At 31.3% G+C, this 12,673-nt stretch overlaps 1 protein-coding gene and 2 pseudogenes across 3 annotated transcripts in view; all 3 read right to left on the bottom strand.

Moving 5' to 3' along the window:
- LOC147392362 (putative LRR receptor-like serine/threonine-protein kinase At1g53430) overlaps nt 1-10,305 on the bottom strand; it is a 13,738-nt gene extending 3,433 nt beyond the window's left edge. The window contains exons 1-17 of the mRNA XM_086457702.1: nt 9,814-10,305; nt 9,600-9,674; nt 9,426-9,497; nt 9,272-9,340; nt 8,682-8,753; nt 8,534-8,605; nt 8,356-8,427; nt 8,180-8,245; nt 8,028-8,099; nt 6,221-6,292; nt 6,056-6,115; nt 3,980-4,036; nt 3,836-3,871; nt 3,631-3,668; nt 1,919-2,286; nt 1,638-1,833; nt 7-114 (exon numbers count right to left, since the gene is read on the bottom strand). Coding sequence (XP_086313828.1) covers nt 7-114; nt 1,638-1,833; nt 1,919-2,286; nt 3,631-3,668; nt 3,836-3,871; nt 3,980-4,036; nt 6,056-6,115; nt 6,221-6,292; nt 8,028-8,099; nt 8,180-8,245; nt 8,356-8,427; nt 8,534-8,605; nt 8,682-8,753; nt 9,272-9,340; nt 9,426-9,497; nt 9,600-9,616 — 1,447 coding nt within the window. The 5' untranslated portion in view covers nt 9,617-9,674; nt 9,814-10,305. The remainder of the gene's footprint in view (nt 1-6; nt 115-1,637; nt 1,834-1,918; nt 2,287-3,630; nt 3,669-3,835; nt 3,872-3,979; nt 4,037-6,055; nt 6,116-6,220; nt 6,293-8,027; nt 8,100-8,179; nt 8,246-8,355; nt 8,428-8,533; nt 8,606-8,681; nt 8,754-9,271; nt 9,341-9,425; nt 9,498-9,599; nt 9,675-9,813) is intronic.
- Nucleotides 1-12,673, bottom strand: part of LOC147392358 (putative leucine-rich repeat receptor-like serine/threonine-protein kinase At3g14840) — a 75,175-nt pseudogene that overhangs the window by 18,754 nt on the left and 43,748 nt on the right. The window lies entirely within an intron of this gene.
- Nucleotides 1-12,673, bottom strand: part of LOC147392359 (putative leucine-rich repeat receptor-like serine/threonine-protein kinase At3g14840) — a 69,977-nt pseudogene that overhangs the window by 35,973 nt on the left and 21,331 nt on the right. The window lies entirely within an intron of this gene.

Raw genomic sequence — 12,673 nt, 5'->3', positions numbered from 1 at the left:
CAATGCATCCTTTCCACCAAAGAATGCCAATAATCACAAAAATAGCGCATGAAACTGAAGCCACAACAATTCCAGCCACAGCAGCTGCAGATAGCTTTGAAGGAGGATCGAAATCTGCACTTATTCCCAATTAGACAAAAATGCATCCATTGATACACTAAGAAATGCATAGAAATATTCGACTTCGAAATATTTGTATGAAATATACCGGAATATTTATATTTTCACGAGGCTCGACACAAAATTTAAACACCATTTTCCTTTTGCACATATTTCAGAATGTTCATTTTGCAAAATAGTTCAATGAATATTAAATTTCAATTGAAGTAATCAAATTTACTTAAAATAATTTTTTCATGAAAGAATATTTCAGTTGAACTATATTGTTCATTTAAATGACATTATTTTATTCTCATTTCTATGTAGAATATAGTTGTTTTTGCTTGTAAGGTCACAGATACCAATGCTAATGCAGAGTGAAACGTTATTAATCTTTATTTTCTCTCTCCCCATGGTTGTTTGCTGTATTATGATGGTCTATGAGTGTATTTGTTTCCACACATGTCAAAATGTTTATAAAAAATATCTCAATTTCCAAGCTGACTGAAATATACTGAAACCAAAATTTATTGGCTTCTTCTTAATTTTTTCATATTTAGGAAATAAGTGAATGAAGTGTACATCTTTAATTTAGAATTATCATTTTTCAGAATTTTTTGTTACAAACACAGTCAAGAACTTGTATGACATGTTTACATACATAAAAAATATGGCTAGGAATTTTATTTTTTTAGTATATTCCATTTTGACATCAGTGAAATTTTGGTAAGAGAAAAGGTGGCATATCTAAAGGTAATTAACATATATATTAAGCGTTAAGGGAAAGTTTAGATTGATCATCTAAAATACGCTTTTTAGGAGACCAAGAACTATGCCTAGGTACCGTTTCCTTTACCTTGCCAATCCCAAGCTTAGATAAAGAGTGAGAAGAAGACAAAAATAAAGTGTATTTATTTAGGCAGTTAGAGGATATCAACACACTTGGATTAACGTAAGACATGGCTTTAGACTGAATGGAGGAACAAGATTCACTAAATCGATCCCAAATTTTTGGAATAAGGCTCTGATATTGATGATGATATTTTTGCATAGCAAAAGTATTACATGTTTTTGGGTCTTGTTAAATACACTTTGGAAATTGGATTTTGTATAAAAATGCCGTTAAAAAAATCTTTTATTACCAAAATACCCTCAAATGCTTATTCAGAATTTTCACGCTTTCTTCCAAGCAAATTATATTGACATGCCACAAATATTTTTGGTCACTCCATGATGAAAATAGAGGGGAGAGAGAGGGTTAAGGTGGAGAGAGAAGAGGACAAAGAAGATGATCGGACGACACAAGGATGTAGAGTTCACGTTGTAGATTAGGTTTAAAAAAAAAAAATTTCCCCTGATCTAAAGACTTCGGAAATGGACAGTCACTGAACTCAAAAAATTAAAACTCATATTCAACAATTAGAAGCAATTTTTAAATCTATTTAATTTATTCAATGATAAGAAAATGCTTGATATAGGTATCAATCAAGAAGTTTAATAATAAATAAAATAAAATAAAATAAAAATTTCTAACTTACTAGATTTCACAGAAATAGCTGACACAAGAGGACCAAAGCTTGTTCTATCAGGGATCCTAGTTGTTCCTTTCCCAGCCCAATGAAAGCGGATCTCTAGAATGCTACTTGTCACAGGTACAGTGAAATTTTGTATGGTTGCCTTATTAACACCACCTGCTTCTTTCATGATATTGAAATCCTGCAGTACTGGTTTACCCTGCAATAAATTAATCTAAAATTAAACCAGTTGATATTAATTTCATTATGAACACCACGTAATTTCATTATTAGCTACCTACTACCTGAATGTAAACATCGAATAAGCGCCTTCCCAAGCTGCTATAATTGTCAGCTGTAAATTTTATCTCTGCAAAGTGAAGATTCACGGTGTAGTTCCCATTTTCCAGACAAAACCCGTAATACGTTAGAGAGAGGGGAGAAAGCCGGGCTTTCATGTACAGCTGTTTGTTTTCCATCGAGAGTATGGTTTTATTTTCTCCTGTAAAGATTGCACTTTCGAGATCCAAGAAGTGTCCAGTGCTGCTAAATGCCCAATTAGAATGACTTAGGAAAAAGTTTGAAGCACCAGCCATGTCTGTATCTTTTTCAAATTTTATTTTTCCATCATCAAATTCTTCTCCTCCACAATTTATATGGAATGAATAGAACTCTGTCACCAATTAACAGAAATAATGTATTAATCCTCAGTGGATATCTCTTATATAATAAACAAAGCAGATACAACGAGAATATGTCTAATAAATGATTAAAATCCAGGAATGCAGAAGTGTCTTGACGCATTTTGTAACTCAATCTCACAGTGACAGGGTAACTCAAAAACTCACTGACATGGCAGGTGCAAGAAACGTATATATTTTTTCCTTTGGGATACACAACTGCACATGTTTTATGGGACATGTGCAGTTATGTATCCCAAAAAAAAAAAAAAAAAACTACAGTTCTTGCAAGGTACACGTCAATTGAATTTTTGAGTCAGCTTTAGTTACAAAATCATTACACTTTAATTTTAGGGTATATATGATTTAGGGCTGGCAATGACCCGACATCAGATCCGATATGAAAAAATCGGATTTGAATATAGAATTTGGGCTTTTGGATCGAATTCAGATTGATATTTAAAAATCTGATATAATTTTGGATTGGTTATGGTCAACCTTAATCTCATCCGATCAATTTTTTTTTCATATAAAAAAAAATGTTTGAAAAATATTTTTTTTCATTAAATTTTTTGACTAATGTTTTGAATTTTAGTCATTTTATTCGGCCCGAATCCGACCCGAGTAAAGCCCAAGCCCATGGACCGGACTAGGGCCTAATTGACTTAGGTCTGACAATAGTATAGGGCTAGTCTAGGTAGAGCCCGCCTCTTAGGACTCAACCAAGCCCGGCCCGAACCCGCCCATTGACACCCCTAATCTCATATACATGGAGGATAGAAGAAAAAAATGGATGACGTTATCAATAAGCTCTTTGAAGAGGGCACAAATGAGGTAACAAACCTTAAATCATCATCTCTTTTCCAATTCTCAAACCCTAGCTATTTCTTCCTAAAACCCAGTTTCTTAAAATAATAAAATAATGTTTCTGGTGCTGGATTGGATCTGATCGGTTTTGGGTTGAGTAAAACCTTAATTGGATCAGATTTGGTTCAAAGGTTCATTGATCCAATCAGATTGGATCTAAATTATCAACATTGCACATGATGCTCATATATGACATTGCTTACAATGTTTTTAAAAACAAGTTGTTGATTAATAGAAAGAAATGCTAGACAAGTGTTGATGAATAAAAAAAGATGAAATACAAAATTATCAATTACTTCTTTTTACTTAGTACTATAGAAATAATAAATGAAGTTAAAAAAAGGTGTTAATGGAATTCTAGATTATAATAGAAACTGAATTTAATGGTATGATTAATACAAAGAAAGATAAGCTTTTGAAAACTTTGAGAGGGAAAAAAAAACTTCCTCATTCCAAAAAACCAGACTTACTCTTTTGACAGACATTAAAGCATGGAGTGACTTCGCTTCTTGATCAATAAAAGGTCACGAGCATGTTAGTATTAAGAGATCAAATTGAATGCATTTTTTAAATAAATAAATGAAAGGAGTAAATTGGTGATTGTGTACAAACTTTATGATGCAAATTTTGAAAAAAAAAAAAAAAAAACCAAGAGAGAAGATACTAGCAACTTACGAGTTTTTCCCTGGTGAAGAGCTTTTAAAAAGATTTCTGATGAAAGTAATACAATGTGAAAAATATATCATTAGAAAGAAAATATTGAACCATATTAAGTAAGGACTATATAAAGAATCCAAAATTGAACAAAACTATTCGTACACTTTACTTAGCTGACATTCACCAGATCCCCCCGAGTAGTTGGTGTAGGAAAAATCACTGTATGCCAGTATTGCAATATGAAAAAAAATTCATCTTCTTGACCAAAATAGTAAATATTTTCCTTTTTAATACAGCATCCATAAAAGCTAAACTATCATCAACAGTTTTAGTGATGAAATTCTTTATCTATTTATAATGTTGTTAGGAATCACAAAAACAATGATATAAACTCCAAAAGGTTGATCAGGAATAAAAAGGATATCAACTCTTACTACAGAAAGAGCCTAAATGATACACATGGAAACCTATTGGGAACAGTTTGAGATATAAAGCGAAATTGAGCCTATGGTTACACACTAGGGATTGTCTTAAAACTGCAATGCATATCCTTGATCTTTTAGTGAATTAGATAGGATTAATCGTTGGCTGAGAGGGATCCTGATTCTGAAGGCCTTGAATCCAATCAAGAGCATGAAATATTCTAAAAGTCTTGAAGCATAGATTGACGATAAAGGGGGTCATGTATCCGAAACAGAAGGAGCTCCAAGGTCTAAGAAGGGAAGAATCAATGAGGAGAAGGTCTCAATCTCATATGGGCCCTTCAAAAGGTGCGAAGTCTAGAGCAACTTCAAGAAAACGTTTATGAGATTTTGTAGCCCATTACTGGGTTGGATGAATTTTAGAGATACAAGAGTTTATTTTTTTTTAGGAATTCAATTTAAGTCTGAGAATTAATTATTCACATGACTTATCTTTAAACATTATTTTGAGAGGTCAAAACTTGTCGTATTAGGTTTGTTCTTTTTGATCATTTGAAAGGTTATTTAGTTACCTATCCAACGAGTCGAAGACTTTGCTACTCCAATGAGTTTTGATAAAATTATGAACAAAATACTGATGAGATATCAGCTTTACAGGGGATTTGCATCTCAAGGGCAAAAACTTCAATGTCAAGTCATGCTAGGATCAAGTCTAACATGAGAACCTACATATATGACTATTGTGATTGATTTTTAGGAGTCTTTGAATTAATAAAAAAAATACGAAGTTTTTGTTTTTTTTCTTTCTTATTTGAATGTTTGAGCTTTCAACTTGGTGATATCATTGGGGTGATTCCAAGGTAAATCTTTGTTTTTGATCTTATTATTTTTTCTTTTGTTGCTATGTTTTGAATCCATCAAGAATCCTCTACCTTGTCAAGCTTACCCGTCAAATCCTTCCTAAACCATAAACTCATTTATCATTAAGCTCTTCTCTAAATCTATCCTCTTTTTTTTTTTTTTCTTGGTGGGGTTAGTGGTTAACAGTTAGCATATTAGTATAAGAAGGGGTTCAAGGGGTTTGAACGTAAGACCTTGGGAACAACCTCCACAACGGCTTACCACTTAGCTAAGTGGTTCTTCTTTCTCTAAATCTATCCTATATTCTATCACCTAACCTATTTCATAATCCTAAACTTAATTATAACATCATATTGCTAAATATCGTAATTTCAAAAGTTTGTATTTTACATACCCAATTGGCATTTGTCGAAACCTTTTACAATGGCCAGTAAAATCTTTTCTTGAAATCCCTTTCCTTCAGCTCTTACTCATTTTCTTTACCCCATAAACTTAAACCCCTAACCATAATAGAAAAGAGTTGAATTAAAATCCTAAACCTTTATGCTAGTCCTAAAGTTGTTTAACCCAATTCAAACCTGATTTCCTACCTCCTTATTTCCTCTTCTTCCCTCTCCGTCTTGCATCATAAACCTAATTTTCTCTTCTATTTTTTCCAATCTTCTTGCTCCTCTCATTTTCCTTTTCTTTCCCTTCTTCCCTAATCAAACTCTAACTTCAAGAAAAATTAGAAAATATGCTACCTAAACACACACATCCCCACCCCAAAACAACAAAATAAAAATAAAACAAAACACTTGAAGTATGATGAAGACAAAGCACCAAGAAAAGAAACATATTATTAGCATTTTGCAATATTGACTTTGCTTCACAGTTGACTTCTCCTTAACTAAAATAGAGTTTATTACACAACTACAATGGTAAGATGAACGTTAAGCCTTCATGAAGAACTTACTAGTTACGATCCTTCATCCAATTTTGCACAGTTCCACTCAAAGGATTTCCAGTCAAGTACCTAATCAAAACTCTCTCACAATTTAGTTTGTTGACCAGTTGTTTCTACCTTACTAGCATTACAATATCCATAACTAAAATTTTTCATGATAATCAGATCACTTACACAAACTTCAAAGACTTTTTGCTCAAAAAGTTGTCTGGAATGTGTCCTGCTAGCTTATTAAAGCTGAGGTCTCTACAAAAAACACAACACAAAAGAGATAAGGAAAAGGTTGCATCCCAAATGTTAACAACCATGTTACTTACTTCCTAAATCTTATTTTGAGCTAGAATGACACATCATAGATTTTTTATAATCTTTCATTCTTAAGGAGTCAACTTGGTTGTTTTGAAATAATTTATTTATTTACCATGTATTCACCTAATTCCCTGAACCCAATGAATTGATATCCAATTTAAGATTTTGTCAATATTTTTTATATATTATAAAATGCTTGATTTGTTTGCTCATATGAGTTGAGGAAATGAGGTGCCCCCAATTTCAAATGGATTGGGATCCGTAGACTCATGAAAGTAAACTCACATGTTCACACACAATCTCGATCATGTATTTGTGAGATCCAACGGTTGAATTGTTGGATCTCACATATACACGACTAGGCTTGTGTGAACTTATGAGTTCATTTTTCATGAATCTACCGATCCCAACCCATTTCAAATATCTTAAACTAAGTGTTTAAATGTGATATGGATGAGTTATGAAAATGATGTAGGATAAGCTCCAAAAGACCATATGGAATGACATGACCAAAAGAGGATGGCTCATTAGAGTCCATTTGGACACAAAGTAGCTAGGAAGAAAGTAGTTTTGGAGAAAATAACTTTTAGAAAGTTGAAAGTAGTTTCTTTTTGTTTTTTAAAATGTTGGGATTTTTACTTTTTAAAAGTAGTTTTCTAAAATGAATCCAAACAAGTTTTATAACTTTTTAACTTTCAAAAGTTAAAAAAATTACTTTTTTATGTGAATCCAAACGGGCTCTAAGCACACACCTTAGCTTCAAACAAACATTATATTGCAACCATAAATCAAAATGACTACTATCAGCACTACGACAAGGACAACAACCATGTGTCGTTAGGTACATTTTAGGGTCGTGGAAAAAAAATAATACTTTTGAAATCAAAATAGACTTTTTTGGTTACACTTTCTATTTTAGTAATTTTCATTTTAGCATATTTTGGGTTTGGTCTGAAATTGTTTTAGAAGATCATTATTAAGTATTTCAAGGTTAATAATGACGTTTTAGTTGAACTAGAATTTTTACAATTTGGCAAGTTTATTGGGTCAATTTTAAGTTTTATTATTTTAGATATGTATAGTTGCAGTAGAAATGGAGTCGAATTAAAAGTTTGAAAGCCTATTTAAACAATAATGAGGGATGTGATTAGAATAACTTAGATAATCAATAGAACTCTAGTTACCTTTAGAAAATTATTTCTGTTGCTTTTCTTGTGGATTCAAAGTTCTTATCATAAGAGGAAGATGGTGACTTCTCCTTCGATTCACCACCATTAGAGTATGAGTTTATGTTGCACTATATTAAGGTGTTTAAAGATAGACCAAATCATATTTGATGGTAATTGAGATTAGATCAGTAGTTAGGGTAGTGTTGTTGCATTGTATTAAGATGCATGGGGATACACCAAATCATGTTGATGTTGTAGTCTCTATTTAATGGAATCTCACTAGAGATCAATTGTATCGGCCAGTACTTCACTATAACAAATTCTATCAACCATGATTCAACTGTGTTATAAAATCTCATGCCTTACAATGTACTGAAACGAACTTCTCGTGTACTAGTCGTTTTTGCAAGACCAGGAACTTGGGCCTTGGAAAAGCAGCTCAACATCTAATAAACAACTCTTTAAAAATCTTATTTGAAGAAGAAAAGACTGCCCATACTTACAAGGTTTTCAGGTCTTCCATCGTCGCAATATAGGGCGGTATCACTCCAGTAATACTACAATTCCTCAATACTCTGCAACCCAATCCAATTTATGTCAATTTAAATGGTTAACACTTCCTAATCATGAGATGCATAAAAGGCATTCAACTCACAGTTTTTCCAAATGTTTCATATTACTTAGCAGTGGGAACTCTGTTAAATTTATGTCACTAATCCTCCTGCATATAGAATTTCCACCAAGTATTTACTACTCCTTGAATCGCTTAATCAAGATCACCAAAAAACCACAAAATTAAAAGAATTTATGAAATAAGGAGGGTTTACTCACAAGTCAATTAAACTTGTCAAAAAAGAAATATTAGAAGGTATGGGACCTTGGAAACCGCTTGCTTGTATCTCTTTGCCATTAATGTAATTCAATGAAATGCGCCACAAGTTATTGAAATAAACAAAATATGGGATTTTTAACACTAAAGGTACTCAAAAATATGGATTAAAACTCTTACAGCCTTTCAAGCTTTCTCCAATGTTGTATAAAATCGGGTATCCTTCCAGTGAAATTGTTATCGCTTATCCGACTGTATAATAGTAATATAGATAATATTGAACTTGAATACTCAAAAGAAAATTTTCAAAAAAAAAAAAAAACTGTACAAGTCCGTTAAGTTGGTCAGCCTCTCAAGTGTCTTTGGCAACTCCCCGGTAAAATTGTTGGAGCTAAGTGTTCTACAATAACAAAACCCCAACAATCAATCAATTGTAATTTGAAACATGCTAAAATTCTTCGAAAAACTGCCAATTAAACATAGCGAGAAATACAAAATGGTATAGTAAAATTGAAAAATTACTAAAATGGCACACCATTTATTTTAATTCCTAAAACTGTAAATTACCGTTTTCAGAATTAATTTTTTTAACCAAAACAGTAAAATTTTGAAATTATTATTATTATTATTATTATTTTTCCTATTCTATAAAATAGTAAATACTTTCCATGTTTTAGTTTCAATAAAACAGTTAAAAAAATGTTCTGTTTTATAAAATAGTGAATTTTATTCCCACTTTAACAAAGTGTTTTAATTTGGAAAATGGTAAATTTACCGATTTTGAAAAAAAAAATGAAAAGTATGCCGCGTTTGGTAATTTTTCAATTTTCAGTGCATGTTTTGGTAAAATCCCCATTAAACAAATACCCATATTCATAAAAAATCACAAAACAATATAAAAAGGTTGAAAGATCTTACAAAATCTCTATGCCGACCAGATCTCCAAGCTCTGGAGGAATTCCAGAAAGTTGGTTCATATCCACTTCCCTGAAAATTTGAATTTCCACTTATATAAACTCTTAAAACACTTCGGTGTAATAAAATATAGATGAAAAGAAGTAAAAAAAATTACAATTTTTTGAGAGTGGAGATTTTTGCTAGTTCTTTGGGGATCATACCCGATAATCCATTTCCTGAAATGGAGCTGCAATGATAACTCTCTGTTAATTTAACCTTTAAAAAAAATAAAAATAAATAAAAATCCACGGGGATTTGGAGAAGGGTGTAAGAGAGTGGGAAAGCTTAAATGCTTGTCAAATTCATTTTACCCCATTCTTTTGGTATTGTACCATTACCATTAAGGTAGGTGCGAGTGAGATCACTGTGAACAAGTGTGAGGAGAAGAAGATTAATAACAGAATAGTAAACAAGTTTTTTTTTTTTTTTTCAATTTGCGTAAATTAAGGAAATAATGCAAGGAAAAGCTAAAGTGAACCAGGGGAGTATGGAAGAGCTCTTACATTACTTCGAGGTAGGGAAGGTCGGCCAGCTCTGGTGGGAGCCTTCCTAGTAGATCCTGATTTTTGAGTACTCTGCACCCCAAAATAAAATATAGGAATTTTTTTCGTTTTTTAAAAAAAAATTAACAGGGCCTATTTGGGTGTTCCATGGCCTAAGTTGTTTTAATATTGAAGTCTCCCTAACTTCTTGTTAGAATATTAGAATGTCATCTCCAGAAAATTAGGATGAGAACATGAGATGCTATCTACAAAAGCCCAATCAACTCCTCTTTAATTAAGAAGATGAATTTTTTTTTTTTATGATTATGGGCCTAATTCAAAACATCATTGACCTAAGAGCCCGCGAATCTTCATGATCAAGCTCTATTTTAGATGAACCTTTGAATCCATCATGATTAACTTTCTTTTTAAAATAATCTATGAATCTATTGTTACCAAGCTCCCCTAATTTGAGCCTCTGAATCTTTTAGGATCATAGAGTCCCAATCTTACTTTTGGATTAAATTTATCAAGTTTTGATTTATAGCCTAAATTGATTATGGTCCCCCAAAGGCCCATTTGAATATAGTTATTTGATATAATTTCAACAATTGAAGTTCTTTGTATTTGGAGGTAATTAAACATATATCTATAAATATATTTAAATGTTGAAAATGGAAGGTTATTGAACTTTCAAATTTAAAATTAAAATTTAATTATAAAAATTACTTAGTAAGAAAAGTATTTTTCTTACTTAACAAATCTTATAACAAGATCCACGTTATTATAAATGATTAAATTTTTATTATTATGATAGAGAAGACAGGGTAGAAGTAGTCCATCACTAAAATTTGGATCTCATAAATGCATATACCTTTACATTTAATTTGTAAAATACAAAAACATCTCTTATACCATGTAATCTTCAAAAACCCCTTTAATTAATATTTAAAGTACAAATAAACTCTTCTAATTCATGTGATTGCACATGCCACCTTTCAATACTTGTAGAATATTCGAAATGTTTGATTATTTCAATAGATTAAACAGCCCAAACAAGATCATCTTATATAATTATTTATTTCGATTGTACGTGAATGTTTGATTATGATACCAATTTCTTAAGTAATAATCATTGAATAAAATAATTAGTCTCATGATTTTGATAGTTTAATCTTAGATAAGTTCAAATTAAACTATGCTTGGTTAGATATTCATATTTTACCTTTGATTTCATTTTATTAAATATTATCATAGAATTTAGGATTAATATTTAGATTAACGGATTTTATCTTCCAATTCAATAACATTAGCTTTGTTAATTGGATCGAGATAATAAGAAATAAATTAATAATAAGGTGAATTGTTTTATTTTTATTTTAGTTTCCTTAAATATTTTGAAAACTGTGATTGATTGTTTTAAGTCAAAAGAAAAACTACTGGATCAACGTTGTCTCTATGAATCGACCCATGCTTGCCACGATTTTTATATATTTTTGTTCTGCTATTTCTATTGATAATCTACACCGAACACTGCACATCCTCATAAAACATGTACAATTGTATTTTCTTAGGGAAAAAAAAATATACGATTCTTGCATATCTCACATCAATGAATTTTTGAGTTATTCTATTAGGTTGAGTTAGGAAATCAGCACTCTACAAATAAAGGGTCAATAGGAGGTGGCATGTCATCAATTTGAAAACACATGGAAAGTGGATTCTCTGTTGCACACGATTTCTATAGCAAGTCAATGCACACTTTCAATGGTTGAAAGAGCGCCACATCAACACAAAAATTTAGATCTCGCACTTAAAATATGGGGAGTTTGGTAGTCATTCATTTTTAAGACATGGATTTGCATTTAAAAAAAGGGAAATTATTTAAAAATAATAATACAAAAAAAACAAAATTAAAAAAAAATTATAAACACAAACTTTTTTCAGCCCTTTAAGGGTTTTAAAATTTCTCTCATTCGTTTTCTCTCTTTCTTCATTTTCTCTCTCCTACTTTCATCCATTTTCTCTCGCCCTCGGTTTCATTCTTCTCTCTCTCTTTCTTCGTTTTCTCTCTCCTACTTTCACATCTTTTTTCTCATATATTGAGATCTTGATCATAATCAAGATCGTGATTGTGAGTTCTTGATCTTAATCAATGTGATCTTAATCAAGATTATAATCATAATCATGATCATAATCGTGATGAAGATCATGATCGTGATCCGCATTGTAGGACAATCATGATCATGATCGTGATCAAGATCTCTCTCATATTTTTCTCTTTTTGATTTATTTGTTGATCGATTATAACAATAACACGATTATGATCGTGATCATGAGATCTTGATCTTGATCATAATCAAGATCGTGATCATGATCATAATCAAGATCGTGATCATGATCATAATCAAGATCGTGATCATGATCTTAATCAACGTGATCACGATCATCCTAAGATGCGGATCACGATCATGCTGATTAAGATCAAGATCTCACGATCATGATCTTGATCATGATTAAAATCTCAATATATGAGAGAAAAGAGGTGAAAGTACGAGAGAAAAAATGAAGAAAGAGAGAAAAAATAAAGGATGAGAGAAAAAAGATAAGAAAGTAGGAGAGAGAAAATGATAGAGGAGAGAAAAATTTTCATTCTTAAAGGGTCGAAAAATGTTTGTGTTTATAATTTTTTAAACATTTAATTTTTTTTACGAATTAATTTTTTTTTTAATAATTTTTTCTAAAAAGTAGGTTTTTTTACTTTTGATTTTTTTTAATCAACCTATGTCATGATCATAGGAGGTTGGGATGTAAATTTTTTTAAAAACACCTCTCTTCCATTCTTTAAAAGTGTGCTACAGTAACCATGTACTAGAAAGGA

The sequence above is a fragment of the Akebia trifoliata genome, chromosome 11 (assembly GCF_017979445.1).
Source record: "Akebia trifoliata isolate Shusen 1 chromosome 11, ASM1797944v1, whole genome shotgun sequence".
In the NCBI taxonomy this organism is placed as follows: domain Eukaryota; kingdom Viridiplantae; phylum Streptophyta; class Magnoliopsida; order Ranunculales; family Lardizabalaceae; genus Akebia; species Akebia trifoliata.
This window is presented reverse-complemented; position numbering and strand designations above follow the sequence as displayed.